General features: G+C 42.2%; 1 protein-coding gene across 1 annotated transcript in view; it reads right to left on the bottom strand.

Moving 5' to 3' along the window:
• LOC116694632 (VPS10 domain-containing receptor SorCS3-like) overlaps window positions 1-19767 on the bottom strand; it is a 314801-nt gene that overhangs the window by 57749 nt on the left and 237285 nt on the right. Inside the window, 7 exon segments of the mRNA XM_032524420.1 lie at window positions 24-141; window positions 3648-3755; window positions 5014-5105; window positions 6214-6290; window positions 7774-7876; window positions 9761-9907; window positions 18080-18259. Of these exon segments, the coding sequence (XP_032380311.1) occupies window positions 24-141; window positions 3648-3755; window positions 5014-5105; window positions 6214-6290; window positions 7774-7876; window positions 9761-9907; window positions 18080-18259 (825 nt within the window).

The following is a 19767-nucleotide window of genomic DNA, read 5'->3' on the forward strand; positions in this document are numbered from 1 at the left end:
TATGATGTTTTCATATTTCTTACCTGGTTGTGCAGGTGCCAGGTTTCATAGTCTTCATCTGTGCATTTCCTGCTAAAGATGGACTTGTAGTCTATCTTGATGAGCTGCCACTCAGAACGATGGCTGAAGTGTCCAAAAAATCTGCAGAGGCAAAGGATCAAATTACTTGAAATCAATGCAGCAATATCTGAATCTAAATGTGATGACAGTGAGGGCGTGATTTGATCCCTGTCAATCCAATCAGATAAAAGCACACCCACACAATCCTCATGTGAACTGAGTTTTTCAACTCAAGAAATAACAACAGATACTTTTTTTTAACTATGACTGTTATAGGCGTGACTCAGGCAGCATAATGGCCCAATGTTAGCACTGGTCATCTCGGGACTTTCTGTGTGGTGTCTGCATGTTCTTCCAGTGTCTGCGTGGGTTTTCTCCAGAGTACCCGGGTCTAGGTCTACTTAAGAAAACCCTCTCTGCCAAGGTTATGTGTGGCGAGCGTCTGGATTCGTAAGGCTGCCGTGCATCACCCAAGTGGGTGCTACACATAATAATTTCCAACATTTATATAGAGCTTTATCATAGACATTCAAAACACACTTCAGGGGGAAGAGGGGCTACTCTACCCCCCCCCCCCATGCTTTAAGGGGCTGGATTTAGAGGTTCAAAAACACCATCTTTTTGTTGTACTGCACATTGCAGCAGCTCCTCTTTTCACCCTGTGTGTTGAGCTCTCAGTTTTAGCTAGAGAGGGAGACATCTCACTTCTGTTCCATCTTTGTTGGGAGTCTCACATGCTCAGTAGCTAGGTATGGACTACTAGCCAATCAAAAGCAGAGTATGAGGGCGTGTACTGACAGTAGCTAGGTAAGGACTACTAGCCAGTCAGAAGCAGAGTATGAGGGCGTACCACGCTAGCAGCTAGGCGAGCATTATAACGTGTGTTACAAAGTGAAGCACGTTTGTCTCTGAAGTAAAGACTGGACTACAATAGAGCTGTTTGGAGCAGTTGGTGAACAGTGTTTTCTGTTGGAGATGGTAAGTCCCTTTAGGGTGGACTTTGCTAACCTATAACATGCACAAAAAATATATATAACACAATATAGGAAATGGAAAAAGTCAAAAAGCATAATATGAGCACTAAATACCATGAGCTTTCCTTAAAACCCATGTTGCAGGTTAACCGCCACTGTTGATTATTGGGTACAAAAAGCACTCAAGATACGTATATCTTTTTTTAAATGTCTCCAAATAGTGTTAATTGTCAGTGTTTGATCATTTTTGGTATTCACAGGTTTATTAAGTCAATTCGGTGATGACGTCACGTTGGGGAGCAAAGTATGAGCCTAATACTAGAACTACGGCAACTGACTGGGATGTGGTAGAGAAGGAAAGGCCAGCAGCTGTATAATTACAAACCTGCCAGATGTGAGAGGGCAAATAAGGAATTGCCAAATTTTGGGGAAGTCTCCTTTATTTATCTCCTTCATTTAGCAACGCAGTGCATACGATGACTTTACTTTTTACTGTGACAGGGATCATGTCGTTAGTTAAGATCAGTACTGGTACATGTATCTAGATTTAGGGATAGAAGGCATCGCCCCTAGTGTTATTTCTAAGTGTTTACCTCTTCTTCCGGTGAAAACGTGTCGCTGTTTGGCCGGTGCGTGTGTGTGGTGGTGAAGCTGCGGTGGAGAGCGGGTGCTGTAGGGGAGTGAGCCGCCGGTCGAGGAGCTCGCCCCGCGATCAGCAGATCTGACGATGCCTAAATCTGTTTTACATTACGTTTGACATTTCAAACATGATCATGGTCCCCTCCAAGCCAGCCCACACCAGTATTTTAATTGTTTATATTTACTTTACCATTCCTTTTAGACTGAGTCTTTTGAAAGGCTACTTATCCCTAGACAACACCAGCTCACTGCATACAGACAGGCTGTAAAAACGTCTTATGACAGTATCAAGGCAATCGTTTTGGGCCATTATAGCCATTCTCCTTGATATCATATAATCTAAAGAACACAGAATAAGATATGGTGATACCTCATAAAAGCAGTGTTAGAAATAATACAAACACCAATCCACTACTATTACCATTACTACAGTAGGTACTAGTACTGAGCATTTGAGCAACTCAATGACACTATAGCTGTACTCCAGATGTAGTGTCGAAAAAAAGTGACCAGTATTACTGTGTACCCCTATGGTTGGTTTATGCCTTCCCTAAAATATAATTTAATTATATTGTTATTAGGACGTGGGTTAACAGGAAAGACGTCTTTTCAGAAAACATTAAAGTTTAGTTAAACAACAATGAACAGGGTGTAATTTAACATATGTTCTTTTTATTTGAGAACAAAGTGCAGAATTTTAAAATAAATCCATGTGGAAGTTTTTAAGGAAGGAGCAGGTTGGAGCAAACTCATTTTTTTGCAGATTACGATTAGCTGAGAACTCCATAAAACATTTTCACAGTATTTCAACAGTACAAGTATTTGTACTCCGTTGTATCCTTCAAAAGTTTTTTTAAGACTGGTCTGAGTCCGTTGTCTGTGAGGTTAAAACATCACACCAGTCCAGGTTTTGGATGAATCATGGAGCTCAGACTTGGTCTTAAACTGAGAATCTGAACTTTATTTCCCTGGTCTGCAGACTGCTCGCCGCAGATGTAGCTTGGCTTCTACACCGACTTGTTGTCCCTCCGGGCCTCGCACACTCAGGGCTACTCTTCATTTACCTTTAACGTCATAAATGAAAATAATGTCCAGGATCATTGGGAAAAGAAACAATATGCGTGTCTATTTTCAAACATCATTGCAGGTTGATTGTGGGCGACAACGCTGTCGTTGTTAGCTCCCCAAAACTCTGCCAAAGTTGCTGACTGGCTACGGAACGTTAGCTATATCCGCTAGCATCCGTACAGGCTAACTATAGCCAGTTAGCTTTGTGAGTAACGAAGCTTACTATTTAATTCTATACAATTGTGGTACAAAAGGTGCACTAACACCACAGGTATTATGTTGACAACATGGACGCATACATAAGAAACACCAAAGGAAGGCTAGGCTAACGCTGTTGTGCTAACGTCCGGCGGCGTAGCGTTAGCTAGCTGTCTAAACTTGTGGAAAGCCAAACAATATCCCCGTCTAAGCTGTGTTTCACTTTCCCTCCAATATTATCATAAACATAATAAAGTCACCTGGACTCGGGCGAGACCATAGACTGTTAATATTAAAAGACCAAAGGCCATATTAGGCCAGACCAGCGGCAACTACAAGGCGGCTGCTCTGTTTTCTCCCCAGCGTGACGTTGTGCAATGCATTGTGGGGGAAAAAAGAATCATTGCAAAAACACTGTAAAATAGTGCCTGATTTTTGTATTATATTCAGTTTTGCGAACACCATCAAATACAATGGATAACAGTTCAAATATTTATTACCAACAAGCAAATTGCACAAATTCGTTGCAAAATTACACCTGCAACATGGGTTTTAAACGTCCTCCATCCTTCTAGCCTTTTTGAGAGCTGAACACAATATAAAAAATACCAGACCCCTTTCATTCTGCCCACAATACCCTCTCAAAAGACAGATAGTTCAACATCTTTTAACATTTGTCCCTTTTAGGGACTTAAGTTGGGGACTTACGTCATGATCTGGTTCTCGGCCCCAGCCTCCACCAAGACTCCATCAACGAACAGAGGCACCAAGGAGAAGCTGTGTTGGGTCCACTGTCTCCCCTCGTCAAAGCTGACCCTGTGTGTGTGTGTGTGTGTGCGTCAGAATGCATTTCCATCACAAACCCAGCAACAACAACGGCATGAAAACAGACGCTCTCTATTAGAGCCTGCTCATGGGGGGATTTAGGTGGGGATCAGAATGACTGGCTTGTCTCACCAGATGAGTCTCTGAGTCTCGGTGCAATTAGCTACTGTAGGTTAGGGTAAATATCAGGTATCAAGTACATCTCAAGGAGCATAAAGGGATAGTTAAAGTCTGGTTGTCAATGCAAAGATACACAACTGTTTTCAGACCAAATGCTAAAAAAAGGAAAAAGAGCGATGTCATGGGTCCTGGGTAAAGTGTGCAAAAAACCCCAGACCAGAATAGAACAGTTTCATGTTGAACTACAAAACTGCAGAGGAAGAAGGAGACAGGAAAAAACAACAATTGGACAGCTTTCATCATCGGGGGCCCGGGCTCTATTGATTCTGACAGCTTATCAACATCGGTGCTGAAGTGAGAACAACTAGGAGTACCTGACTGTGACATGGGTTGAAACACTGCTGAGGCCTGTGCTTGAGAGTAAGACCCCCCCCCACATACACACACAAAGACACACATACACACACACACACACACACACACTCACACATACACACACCTCCCATGTTGCCTTTTATCCCGCTAAAAGTACTGACAGCAGAAAAACCTATTCACCTATTATGAGAATCAGTCAGGGGAAGTGTTTAACTGAGCAACTGATAAAGCAATACTGTTCCATAGCTGCTGTACGGTGGCTGTGGAGCTTCAAAGACTTCTTTCTATCTGTCTTGTTTTATTTATTTATTTTTCTTCCTCTACCATCACACTTAAATTGGTTGGGAGGAAAAAACCCAGCAGGCTACACTTCAATGGCTCTAAAACTAATTTCAGAATTGTGGCAAAAACGACTGGAGAACAGATCTGGTCTCACTTGGATTAGCCTGCACTGAGGCAAAACGTAGGCAACCGATTTGGTAAGAAGAAGGCAATGTGTTAATGAAAACACTAAAAGGGGGGGCTCAGGCGGCTGGCTGTTAATGATAAGTGGCTTGAAGAAAAAAACTCTGAAATTAGACTGCCTATGGCTTTTCAAAGTGAATTGCTAAATGGATCAAGTGTCACATATATAATCTAACTGCTCATTTATTTGGACCATAAGGGTTGAATTAACCTAAAAATAGCGGTAGGAAATTAGGGAAGCAAATGTAGAAAGGACAAGTTTCCAAAGAGGTTCTCTTAATGGACGTACCACAAGTGTCTGGTTGGCACAGAAGGCTGTTTGACAGCAATGAGGGCTCCTCCTTTGTCTAGAAACCACACATTGTGCTCCTCTTCAAAAATCTGAACAGACATATGCAGAAAGGAACCATTATAGTATTGATGTACCAGGCAAGATATTACAATCATAATGTACAAGAAACCGTGAGATTACCAACTGAGCATTTCCTAACGGACTGTGTTCAATGAGAGACAGAACTTATTGATAAGATGATAGCATCTTAAAATAAACAACAGCTAATGCAAAAGCTAGTTAGGGTACTTTATAATAACTTAAAAGGATTTAATTTATCTCGTAAATATGTAAAGAGTTATGTAGTGACATTCCAGATGCGGGGCTACAGATGTAAATTAGCATTCTTGCTAACTCCAGCATGTTTACATCTTTTTATACTTTTATTAACTTGTATTAACTTTATTTATTTACGTGCTCTGTCCCTGTCAAAATAATAATAAATATGAAAATTAGGATCTAACGAATAGTGACTTTCTCAGCAGACTTTAGAAACTTTCTTTTTAAATTAGTTAGCAAGCAATGGCTCTAAAGCAACCTAAAGCTAACTAGCTTATAGCCCATTAGCCCACAATAGTAACCTAGCATTACTTCCAAGGCAGCAGTTAGCATATCCTTAGCTGTCTCAAAGGGACACCAAAAAAACCTTCCCTTACTACATTGAAAAGTTTTAAGAGATATTTAGTTGAAGCTGGAATTTGAAGCTGACAAAGAATGGGTCAAATGTGTAACATTATTTCATATATACTTATTTATTTGAAAAGAAGCTATTATTTTGTTTCAGGTTGTTACAGATTGGATTTTATTACATGAGTTATTTTGTACCATTCAGGCATAATAATGTTAACCTCTGAGAAGCCTGTCTGAATTTGTGTCTCGAGGCCGGCCGAGGTGTCCTCTTTTTTGGAAATCAAAATATGACCACGCTACCCAGTGTGGCAAGTCAAAATATCAAAAGAAAGGGTCTTTTGGAAACTACCCATGTGCCTCGTTAAAGTGGAAAGCTTGTTGTAGCAGTGTATCAGGCTGACGCTAAGCAAAGTGTCATTTGGGTTGTAAGACTGATACAAAATACATTTGAAAGCCAGTAGCTGTTATGTCTATGTGTCACACTGTTGCACAAGTCTGTCAATTGGCTAGATCTCATGCAAGGGTCACCTGTCTCCAGCTATTGCCAGCATCAGACGATATATACATGCCAACGTTGTTGTAAGACAACTCTGCTCCGATGTTTCCTGCAGTGGAAATGGAAAAAAAACAGAACAGACAACAAGACTGCAGATCACACAGAAGGACCATGTGTTTTAAATACACGCTGCCAACCACACCACGTCTGTGGTTAATCCATTCCTCTGGCTTGTTTGCCGTCTTCTCTTCATTGGGATAATACAGAGAAAACTCTAGGTTAATGGATATGGAGACCTGCATCATTCCGGATTCATAGTGTGATATGTGCAGCAGAGCGGGCGCCTCCTTCACTCTGCCAGTTTCCAAAGCTTTTTTTCCTGTGAGTGTGCACCGAGTTGAACTGCCTCCTTCCGTTGATCTGCTCTACTATCTTGGCCACGGCTCAGTAAATAGGCATGTGTTTGATCTGGATGGTGTTTGTCGTGTGGGTGAGATGATCTCTGCACCAGCTGACGTCTTAAAAGGCGCAGCGGGCAAAGTGAATCGCAGTGCCAAAGCAAAGCAAAGGCTCGGCCAGCAACACACAGACCCACAAAGACACACTGTGCAAGCATAGCAGTGGTGATGCATGTTTGTTCAGCATTCTCACACACCAAAGACAAAACAGACAGATCCAAAGACAAACACACACTCACGTATCAACACACACACACACACACACACATAGCAAAATGCAGACTTTTTCTGCTGACACCACCCCTGGTGTTATCACAGCTATATTCTCCTCTCTTTTTCTTTGCTTGAACTCTTTAAAAAGCTTACACTTGAAGGCACACACAACACAACACAACACATCTTTTCTCACATAGCCATTATTAGCTGGGTTAAGCTGATTAAAACAGGTGGATTTGTGATACACGCCATATTTGCCTGTAGAAAGAAGTGGAGATCCGGCCGTGCACTGTGGCCAGCACTGTGACAAGTGTAGCTCAAAGAATCACTGAGACAGAAGCTGAGTGAGTGAGAGGGCATGGAGGGGTCACAACCGTCTAGTCACTGACTGGGAGGATCACAGTATGACAATTTAAAATGCAAATCACAAACAAGATATTAAAACAAGAAATAAGTGTAGGTCAAGCAGAGCATGTGAGCGGATTTTGGATGGAGCGCACAGCGGATTTTTGAACATTTTTGGAGCGTCGCCTTATCTTCCCCCGCTCCAATTTCGACTTTACCGCTCACACCATGAGTTTGAATCATGCCCAAGCTCGTGTCTGTGTTCCTGCAGCACAGTACATGCAGATGAACGGCGCCCGCCTTTCTTCTTTATGCTGCTGGTGCCTGTTATTCGGCGGAGTTTTTTGCCAACAAATCCTTGGGCATGAAGGGAGGGTGTGTGCCGTGCATCTGAGAAATACAACGCCGTTTTTTTTCTTCTTTTTTTTGGAGCCAAGGTGAGCGATATTGAGCAGAGCGGCTTTAGCGCGTGGGAGCGGAAGGAACTAACAGCTCCGTGAGCAGAAATTCTCACCTCCCAACTCCGCTCACACGCTCAGACTTTAAGTGGTAGTACTGTGTCTTCTGTCTTACCCGTGGCAACTAGGATCCCCGGCGCAGAACTCTTGGTGGAGATTGTTCCTGACAAGTAAGGGTTCTCTGACATTTGCAGTTGGAGATGGAGTGAACAGAAAGGCTGTACGGGAAGAAAAAGAAAAAGAAAGTTAAATGTTAAGTCAAAACAAAAACATACTCATGTGGAAAGCCGTTGTCTAAGTGATGATGTCCTGTATTATGTTGAATCTGATTTGCAGTTGTGATATGAATTAATCATAGTTGTTGCTGTGAAATTGGGAATCATTAATGATCGGGTCAGAACAAAATTATAGAACAAAAACAAACCCATCACAAAACAAGCCAGATTCATTAGTCTCCTAAAGAGTATTACACGTGCCTTCATACATTTTTGCTAATTGCATTTGAATCTGTCATTAACACAAAGAGAGATGGAATTGGCATTAAAGTATGAAGGCAAGTCTCTCTGGGATGCACACAGCAGAAGACAATTACATTTGTTCACGGAGCAGAGAAAATCGTGTCTGCTTTCATCTTTGCAGCAGACGGCGTGTCACTGGTGTGAGGAGATCAAGGCAGTGGGACAGGACAGGGTAATCAAAGCAATCTACGCAGTAATTAAAATGTCACATGAGTGCACAATCACAGGGAACCTGTAAGCCACACCACACGGCCCCGGAGCCACCTCTTAGACAGGCATGAAGTCCTCCTAATGCCTCAAACATGATTCTCCCTAACAGTCACCCTGTTAGTATTAGTTGGAGAGAGGCTGTGGAACGAGAAAGGCTGTGTTTCTGGATCTGCAAGTGGAGCACCTCATCTGGCTTTTTTTAAAGCACAATTTGTGTTTATCATTTAAAAAATGTCTATATTAAAGGTCCATGACATGGTGCTTTTTGGATGATTTAAGATCCACTGTTGAGCTCCAACCCAAGCTCATAAGCTCTGCCACACCAGGTATTTCTGATTAGTTTACTGCATTGCTCATTGAGATTTATGGATTGTTACCTGTTTTACCTGATTAATACCTGTATTCACTCTTTGTCTGAAACGCTCCGTTTTTAGCGCTTGTCTCTTTAAGCCCCCATCCCATAAAAAGCCTGCTCTGATTGGTCAGCGTTTTTGGGTTGTATGCATCTGTGCTCTCTGCACTGTCATTTCAGCTGGGAAATGACTGTAACGGCACTGCAAATGCATTTTTTTACCAACATACTGTACAGTATATTTCATTTGGGACATGACCACCATACAGAAGTCCTGACATCTAAAGGCACAGTTTCTGAATACGGACTGAGTGCATTTCTCTGTGGATTGAGCGATTTAATACTTTCACAGTATTTATGTAGCACCTTGACCTGCTATATAATAAATAATGAGCATTTTACTGGAATACAAACAAGAAAAAAAAAGGACCCAATAACAATTCCTTCTTAAACATGATCTGGATAGCATTATCAATCAATAAAGCCGTAAGTCATGATTGATAATAACTCCCCCATCATGAAATATATAAAGGCATGTCTTCCTCTTGTAACGCCAGAAACACAGCCGTGGAAGCCCATGAATGGATAACAGCTATTTTCATTTTGGCGCCCATGTTATCCAATCTTTACCACATCCAGGAAGGTCACAGAGCAACCGATCCTTTACAAAATAAAGCAAATAAAATGTAACCCTAAACCTGACTGCCGCGGAGAAATACTCGTCTGGTATGAACAGCCAGGCGGCGATCAGGCACAAATGTGTGGCGTGTTTCTGCGGTCAACCCATTAAAACCCTTTATTACAAAGTGATGCAGTTCAATCTGAATTCTACGTTCTGTGTGGCTGGGTTAGCTCAGTTGATAGAGCAGGCGTACAAAATATTGGATGTATATTGCAGTAGCCCTTTTATATCTAACTGTCCTGTCCACAATAGGCCCAAATGCCCCAAAAAAGAATACTCTATTCTCATTTTGCTTGCATCTCTTTTTAAAGATGACCTGCAGGAAATGTGCAGTACTCACAAGTATGCAGTGAATTTCGTTTCCATCCAGGTTGGCTGCAGGAGCCTGCAGCAGCCTCCAGTCCCGGCCTTTGTTGTAGGTCACGTAGGTCTTGACCTGGTTGTCCTGCCTCTTGTTAGCAATCAACATGCCTTTAATTCCTGCCACCTGGCGAACACAGACACACAACAGGTGAAATCTCATCTTCACCCTCTTAATGCAAACAGCCAGGGTGCATTTCATACTGTATTTACCTCTCCCGTAACAGTTTAGTCCTCCATTGCAGATGAAAAAGCATACTCAGTGCACTCATCAGAAAGGTTATACTGTGTATTAAGGCAGCAATCTTCACAATTCAAGCTCAGTTAAATGCAAATGGTGTGCTTATCCTTTCTCGCTGCGTTTGACAGTTTGGCAGAGTCGGCTGCTTTTTCTTATTCTGTGCTAAGTGCTATCTGTAATTATATCCTTACAGGTCTCAGCAATCCAGGCTATAATAATATGTATTAAAAAGTGACACTATGTCTGTTTTCTCACAGTCAGTCGAATCTCCCCAAACACTTACAGTGGGGAGAACAATTTGATACACTGCCGATTTTCCAGGTTTTCCTACTTACAAAGCATGTGAGAGACGGAATCTAAAACCAAAATCCAGGAAATCACATTGTATGATTTTTAAATAATTAATTAATTAAATTAAAGTATTTGATCACCTACCAACCAATAAGAATCAAAAGCCAAATCAACAGTGTTTCAAATACTTGTTCTCCCCATTGTACATACTAGAGCTGTCAATCTTCCTCTGTACTACTATTAAAATTGAATTCATTCATTCATTAAATCATTATAAACGGTACTGCAACTCCTTTTTTAGTAGTTTATTGTCACGTTACTGAGAATACAGCTATTAGAAGGTAATATATGAGGTCAAAGCTAACTCTGACAACATTTAGGCTACGTTAGCTGTCTCCCTTGTTGTATTGTGTGAATAAAATCTGCAACGTAACCAGCAACCTGTCTCTCTCTCAGGTAAATGCAGTGCATATTTTTTAAGTGCATTGCGGGGGGCTTCTGTAAGTTATATTGGGGTTCAGATAGAGGTGAGTTAGAACAACATAATAAATCTATGGCTGTTTGGGGCCCTTTTACCTTGGGCCCATAGACATATGCCTATCTTGCCCAATGGTATAGTCTGCTCTTGGATTTTTTCCCGAGCACCAGAATGTATTTTGCCGTTGTTTCTGACCGCAAGTGGCTGCAACTTGGGTAGTAGATGTAGTCTTGCATTACCAGACCCTCCGTCTGGGAGAAAAACATGCTCTGGTTTATTAGCATTTCTTTAACGTTAGAACAGAGGTTAGAATGCCAACACATGGAAGCGGAACGAAAAGGACACCGGCAAAAAGACATGCATCCGGCGGAATTTCCCGCAACACCAGAGCAAAGAGGAACGTCGCGAGACAGTCTAGTGACAACGTAACTATGTTGTGGCAGGTGAATTAATCAGGACCAGAGGAAGCACAGTGTGGAGTTTTTAGATGACCGGTGCTGGAACAAAAACTGCATGCAGCGAGTCCACAGGCGGAGCAATGGGCCCGTTGTGAACAGGCACTGCACTTTTACACGGAAAACCCCTCATACAGACACTAGTTGTCTCTCAGGTTGTAGGCATATCCCGCAACTATCACCAAGTGTAAAATGCAATGGATATGGACAGAGTCACTCCAAATGGTTGCCAGAGTAAAGGGCTCTGTTCCCCGCCCTGAAGGGAGCACGTCTGTATAAGTGGCACTAATAGGCAGCGCATTTGACACTGTCATAGAAACATGGCGCTTAGGATGGATGCGGCTAACGACGGTCCTTCCTTCCTTATCCAACCCATCCTGTCAATCACTGCAGTCATTAGTCATTGCCTCCACCTCCTCTATCACATGTGCACACACACACACACGCACACACACACACACACAAAAACACACAAGGAGAAGCATGCGCCCCCACCACCACATTTCTCTCTATCCATCACTCACACACCTACCACGCTCTACTTTCTTGACAACAAAGTGAAGGGCGAAGGCATAGATCTCTATTCTACAGCATCGATTACTCTTAGCGGTGCAGTATTTAAAGGAATACTCCCAACATTTTGAGAACTTGTGATTTTCAGGATTAGTGCGTCAATCCTGCCATTTGCTGAATGCCAAGGGAGTGGAAATGAAAAAGAGGAGGATGGAGCAGGGAGATTGTTCTGCAGCATGTGATCAGAGACAGCAAACATCCAGCTGCTTTTAATAATCTCTGCTACCATCAGCGACACATGAGTCATAACTCTGACCACAATGTACTCGCGGTGGACACGGGCAAACTCTTCCATTTGTTATTGTTTTTTTAAAAGTTTTTTCACACAGAGACAGAAATCAAAACAAAGCTAGTTTAGATTTTACTGAAATGCAACATAGGCCCCCTACCTGCGGTAGATGCTAAATCAGTTCCAGCAATCTACTTTATACTGCATGTAAGTCCATTCCACCAAAGAGACGTCAGATACAGTATTAGGGGACCACTAAGGTCTATATAAAAGAGACTTTAGATACAGTATTAGGGGACCACTAAGGTCTATATGAAAGAGACTTCAGATACAGTATTAGGGGACCACTAAGGTCTATATAAAGAGACTTCAGATACAGTATTAGGGGACCACTAAGGTCTATATAAAGAGACTTCAGATACAGTATTAGGGGACCACTAAGGTCTATATATAAGAGACTCAGATACAGTATTATGGGACCACTAAGGTCTATATAAAAGAGACTTCAGATACAGTATTAGGGGACCACTAAGGTCTATAAAAAGAGACTTCAGATACAGTATTAGGGGACCACTAAGGTCTATATAAAGAGACTTCAGATACAGTATTAGGGGACCACTGAGGTCTATAAAAGAGACTCAGATACAGTATTAGGGGACCACTAAGGTCTATATAAAAGAGACTTCAGATACAGTATTAGGGGACCACTAAGGTCTATATAAAAGAGACTTCAGATACAGTATTAGGGGACCACCAAGGTCTATATAAAAGAGACTTCAGATACAGTATTAGGGGACCACTAAGGCCTATATAAAAGAGAATTCAGATCGGATCCAGGCGTGGCATCATCATAGGATGTGCCTTGTGGCCCGCCTTATTGTTGCCATAGTCTGCCTCTGATTGGCTTAACCTATAATTCTTACCCTAACCCCAACCAATACATTGACACGTCTAGCAGATCTGATCTAGCATTTACCCCTGCCAGCACCCATCAGTGACTTCCATATTTTATTATAATAAGACTAAGTCAACAGAGTCTGGTGCTGTGTCAGTTTCAGCAAATCAATATGTGTGTTTAGAACAATTGGTGGTAGACGTGAAAAAGAAGTGTTGTCCTCTGTGTCCTCTGTCCTGTCCTCTTTCTCTGTGTGGAGAACATTGAAAAATAAACTGATGGTACTGATGGCGTCAGTGATGGTAGCAGATATTATGAAACCAGCTGGGTGTTCCCTTTCCGGATCACATAATGCAGAACATTACAACACCGTGTTGTGTACACCAGTTGTAAAATCACAAAGTAAAAATATAAAGAAATATCAATTAATTAAGGTATGATTTCATTTATATTGCAATGTGAATAATACACTTAACACTTACAGTGCAGTAACATGTGTCACTTTGTAACACATGTTACAATGTTATCCTAGCTGCTAGCGTGGCATGCCCTCATACTCTGCTTCTGACTGGCTAGTAGTCCTTACCTAGGTACTGTCAGGGCACGCCCTCATACTCTGCCTCTGACTGGCCAGTAGTCCTTATCTAGGTACTGTCAGGGCACGCCCTCATACTCTGCTCTGACTGGCTAGTAGTCCTTACCTAGGTACTGTCAGGGCACGCCCTCATACTCTGCTTCTGACTGGCCAGTAGTCCTTACCTAGATACTGTCATAGCACGCCCTCATACTCTGCTTCTGACTGGCTAGTAGTCCTTACCTAGATACTGTCAGGGCACGCCCTCATACTCTGATTCTGACTGACTAGTAGTCCTTACCTAGATACTGTCAGGGCACGCCCTCACACTCACTCTGTAGCTATAACAGAGAGCTCAACACATAGGGTGAAAAGAGGAGCTGCAGCAATGTGCAGTACAACAACAATATGGTGTTTTCTGACAATTAAACCACATAAACCTATTCCTGTACAACCTCTAAATACAGTTATGTAACTCAACTTGAGCAGAACATGAGCACTTTAACAGTTTAGCTGATTTCCAGCTCAGTATTTTTCCTGAATAGAATGATCACATGAGGAGTAGGGCCCGTGCGTGTAGATTTTTAAATGTTCAACGAATTAAAACATGGCTGTCAATCTGAAAACATTGGTATTTAGAACAATGCAGCGTCTTCATGGAACAGCAGGGAATCGCAAGTAATTTCACATGAAGCAATTTAGTATTTTGCATTATATTATATGGCTCAGTTGTTGATTTGCAGCTTTGTGGGTTCAAGCGTGCTGGCAAGAAAAACACAAAAACATGAAGGACGACATCATTTTGAGTATCAGAATGATCCAGATCTGGGTGCCTGGGTAGTCCAGTCCTTGGCGCGGCAGCCGCCGGACCTTTGCTGCATGTCATTCCCCCCCCCTCTCTTCTTTTTCATCATCTAATACTCTTCACTGACAACAATCCACTTCACGTCTTCAATCAATCGTTCCGAGCTGTTTTAGTGACTCGAGAGAGAGATAAATGATTGTTGATACAGTGAATAATTGTCGAAGAGCAGGTGGCAGCTCTTGCTTCTCAGATTGCAGCGACATTTAGCACCTGATGTAGAGCCCTGATGTCAACAGAAAATGAGTTTGCACAACAAAGGCTCATGATTACAGAATTTGCCCTTATCCAATCGGATTGACAATAAAAATAATCCTTCTAATTTAAAAGATAATTGTGCAATTTTCTGTGTGGAAACGGCATAATTGGTTTTTAGGGAGGAGGATTCAAGAAGAGGGGCCCTCTGGGAAGAGACACGACTCCTAAGTGGAAGAACAAAAAACAACTTTCACATACGGTGCTGTCTCCCCTCTGGTCTGGATCTGGAGCTGTGTCTTCTCTCTGCAACATTAGGCCTGTGAAGTGCAGTTTGTCAGGGTCTTACAGCAATAAATGGGTTGAGTTCCATAACGTATATCTAACCCTGTGTAATGGCTCTGATTTATCAGAGACAGCAGTGTATCATCTATCTCTTGTTTAGGTTTCTGATCAAGAATGGAGCCCTTGACTGCATGACAAATGCAATTAAAAAACGCCTTTTCGTCTCATGCTGCACGGTGAAATGCTTTTACAGCGGCATGGTAATAGGAGCTGTGCAAACACACACACACACACACACACACACACACACACACACATGCTGTTCAGGAGAGGTAATGGCATTGTTAATTACCGCACTGCTGCCACCGCTGCTGGCCAATATCTCACTTCCTTCACTCTCACAGCCACACCTGCCAGTGTAGGAGTGATAAACTGGGTTCACCAGGGAGTGGAGAAGGAGGGAAATCTACCTTCCTGCTATGAATGCTAATGCAAACACATACAGCTAGCCAGCAAGCTAGCAAGGTCATTACAAGTCCAGGGGTGCATGGCAGCGAGCCCCATTGAGCATGGTCTTTATGCTGCATATGTCAGCTGTCAGCAAGATAGACGAGCGCTGCCTATAATGCAAACCTAACCATGTAAGACAAGTAAGTGCAACACAAACTCTGTGGACGTGTATGTAAAACCAATCTCACTACCAACTTGTAAAATGCAGACGCTTGGTCAGTGGCTCTCAGCATTAGATACCAATGCAAAAATCCCCCTTTAGCATCCGATGTAGCGTTAAGAGGGACAACAGTAGAGAAAAGAATGAAAGACCGAAAATCCGCTTAAGGAGGTTGGTTGGGGTGGTGGATGGGTCAAACACATGACTTTCACCCCCGGGACCAGGGTTTGGGTCCCGTTCTTGTCACTAAACGTACACGTTTAACCCCTCCCACCATCTTTTCCTAACCCTAGCTGTCCCGTTCCTGTGCCGATGCACAGTAGTTGTTAGAAATACACAATAGAGGAACAGTCCATTTCCATTTCCCCAAAGCGACAAAAAGTGACGCCAAAAGCCCAGACCAAGCGCGTCTGAAAATAAAAGCAAAGGGCAAGATGCTAGACTTTGGTGGCCGGGTTGAGATCAGTTTGTAGACCGGGCAAAAATATGTAGAGGTCTATTCCTCGACCCAGAAGGTCCAGGGTTGATTCCGACCTGTGACCGTTTCCTGCTTGTCTTCCCCACTCCTCTCCACTTTCACATCTCAGCTGACCTATCAATTTAAGGCAGAAATTATCCCCCAAAAAATATAAAAGAAAATAAAGGAGACATTTTGAACCAATAACAAACACCAGAGGCACCTGACCAAGCATTGCTTCCTGGGAGTGAGAATGTGTTGGTAAAACACACAACACAAACTGTCTGAGTGACTGCAGTCGCTTTTTTAAACTCACTGCGGCCAAGTCATTAACCTCTGAATTAGATGTTACTAACTCGACTTCTTCCCTTTCCTGTAGTCTTCTGCTCTCTCGCCCCTCTACTCACTCCTCCTATTGCTCCTGCAGGTGTTTCTGGCTCTGGATCTTGTGGTTGGAGTCAGCTGCTGCCACCATGTTCCTGCTCGACACCCTCCGCTACACTTCTCCCTGTCTCTTTCTCTCTCTGTCTGTCTCTTCTCTGTCTCTGTCTGTCTTTCTCTCTCTCTTTTTCTCTCTTGCTCTCACCCCCAACCGGTCGAGGCAGATGACCGCCCACCCTGAGCCATGGTTCTGCTCGAGGTTTCTGCCTCTTAAAGGAAGGTTTTCCTTGCCTCTGTGTCCCAGTGCTTGCTCTTGGTGGGAGCTATTGGGTTTCTGTAAATAACATCACAGAGTACGGTCTAGACCCGCTCTTTATCAAAAAGCACTGTGAGACAACTGTTGTTGTGATTTGGCACTATATAAATAAAATTGAATTGAACTGTGACTTAGAGCTGCACTCATCAATATTTTAATGTTAACAGACGTGATGATCTACTAATGTTTAATGCCTACTGAATATGTAACCAGGCATTTGTTTGCTAACACGTGCACCATAATTAATGAAAGGTGAAAATATGCCAGTGTTGTGTTTGCAGCTTGTTCTACTGCCCCAACGTTGTCAACAATCAATCAACGCAGGGTTACTAATTACTAATAAACACACCTTTGAAATAATGTAACTATTACAACTAGATCATCACGTTACGGCTGACCAATTATTTAAAATTATCATTTATTCATTTCCACTTGTGTCATATTGTGATGATATGATAAAAACTAACAGAATTAGATATTGAAGGTTTTTTGTCTAATGTCATGTCATGAGTACCAGAGCATATCACTCAGCAAACATCACCATCAGTGCATTCTTAAATAAAAAACAAACAAACATGTACTGTAAGTATGTCCAAATCAGTAGTGTGACATAAACTCAGATCTACCCTTTAGAACTCTGACCAGCAGAAATGTGACAGTTCTATATCACATTAAACATTCATAACTCAGATTTTTTGTCTGGTGTTTGTCCCTGCATTAAAGGAGAATTTCATGTAATTAAGTATTAAATGATCATTATTAGAGATATATATATATATATGATATAAAATATGATGTTATGACTTTCTGTGGAATACTACATGATACTACTTTGGCCATGCAAAATGCCCACGCTTCTGTTAAAAATGTGTAGCCTGGTGACATCTTGGAGGGTTATTTTCTCAGACTTCTAATGCCACTGAAGACATTATACAGTATTATTATTATTATTATTATTATTATTATTATTATTATTATTATTATCACAGGCTAGTAAACTAATCTTGGTATCTACAATTGGTGGACCTCTTAAAGGACATGTTAATTAACTTGGGAGTGATAGAACGGGGTCTGGAAGATTTAAAATCGTGTGTGTGTGTGTGGGGGGGGGGGGGGTTTCACGGAAGGCTTGTATCATGTGGAGGGCGACAACAGTGTCACTACTTAGAATTCCTCATGGGGGTGACAGAAACTATGCGCTATGGCTTAAAAAAGTGAAAGTTATAACTTCCACGGAAGGCTTGTATCATGTGGAGGGCGACAACAGTGTCACTACTTAGAATTCCTCATGGGGGTGACAGAAACTATGCGCTATGGCTTAAAAAAGTGAAAGTTATAACTTCCTATATTCAATCAATAAAAACCTTCCTGTATGACCAATTGCATCAGGTGCCTACCTCGTACAGATCCAGCATCTGGTTCCCTCCGATGCCCCTAGTGGTCTTGACATTTTCCATGGCCAAGGTGAAGTAGATCCCTCTGGTGTCGGACAGGTAGAGGTTATAGGTGTCGTTCTGGTTCCACTCCTGCACCGCGGCAAAGACCTGCTTCTCATCTGTGCTGACAATGTGTAAATCCTATCAGGGAGCAGGGAGAGATTAAGAGGCGTTATGAGTGGTAGCGGAGAGGTGACGGATTCGAACATGCTGACCCTGTGGGACTGGTCATGACATCAATGCTGCGGTGTGAATACAAATGGTTGATGACATACTGTAATGTATATCCCACTAAGGGGTTCACTCTGACGACTTAAAGTGTGAATTTTAGCTTTTTAAGTGGAAACAGACGCCTGTGGCTCAATGCATTTTTTTTATTGAGACTATGATTCACTAAATCTGGGACATTCTGGAATTAAAACAGATTTCTATGAGTCATGAAAAATAAAATTAAGAAAATTTTATAAAATTATATATAAAATTATAAAAATTAGGGATGCCCCGATAGGCTTTTTGGGCCCCTGGTCCCGATCAGATTTTTTTTAAATATTGAATATACATGCCTTTTTGGAGTACCAATTCGATACCAATTCGGTGTTTGCTCAGATAATAGAGCTGCACACCGGTTTTTGATTACAAAAATATTAAGTAAAGAAAGTAACTAAAATATCTCTTAAAGCTTAATACATTCAACTTAGTGCAGCAAATAAATCTGAAATCTTTCTCTGAACACCAAAAAAGTTCTCTTTAGGATCCCAGTACTCTCGCATTGCATTGGAGGAGGGTCTGGCTAGTCCACATAGCATTCTTGGATGGGGGAAAAACATGCTCTGGTTTATTGGCATTTCTTTAAACCAATCAGAATCATCTTGGGTGGCGCTAAACTCATCACAGAGTAAATTAGTCATGCGAGAGAAACCTCAGATTGGACAGATAGTCCAGCTAGCTGTCTGGATTTACCCTGCAGAGATCTGAGGACCAGGCAACCATAATCCTCAAAAATCCACTGGAGGTTAAAATTCCAACACAAAGGAAGAAGAAGGTGACTGACATCCGGCCCAAGAAGAGGGCGGAATTTCCAGCAGCACCTGAACAACCCAGAAAGTGGATCGTCGTCAATATAGACTAAGATCCCAGGAAACCCCCAATCAAAAATTCAAATTCCCCGCTTGACAGCAAAAACTAAACTTTGTGACGCCTCTTGAGCTTAATAGGTGATTGCTGCTCTTCTTCTTGTGTTTACAGATGTCGGCTCCAGAAAAGAACAGCCTGTAAGCGTGGTGATTTCCTGGTGGAATCACAGTAGAAGTGTGGCGAATAGGAGATCCGCTTCTGTAAACGGAAGACTAAGAAAGACACACTTTTTTACTTGTTGCCGAGGGCTGGCAATCTGCGAGACACTCTCTGGACGGACTCTGGGGAGTGTGATGATTAGAGTAAGGTATTAATGCTGATCCCCGATCAGTTAAAAAATGCCCATATTTTGCTCTTATCAAAAACTTGCGATCAGGATTGGGACATCCCTAGTAGAAATACTTGTCAGGCTAAGGCTGAATCTCCGTTCTCTATCTCACCTCTACCCCCACCCCTTCCCCTAGTTTTTGTACAATCACGGGAGACTAAGGGCGGTCCCAATACTCTTTTTGACC

This window comes from Etheostoma spectabile, chromosome 2 (genome assembly GCF_008692095.1).
Source record: "Etheostoma spectabile isolate EspeVRDwgs_2016 chromosome 2, UIUC_Espe_1.0, whole genome shotgun sequence".
Lineage (NCBI taxonomy): Eukaryota > Metazoa > Chordata > Actinopteri > Perciformes > Percidae > Etheostoma > Etheostoma spectabile.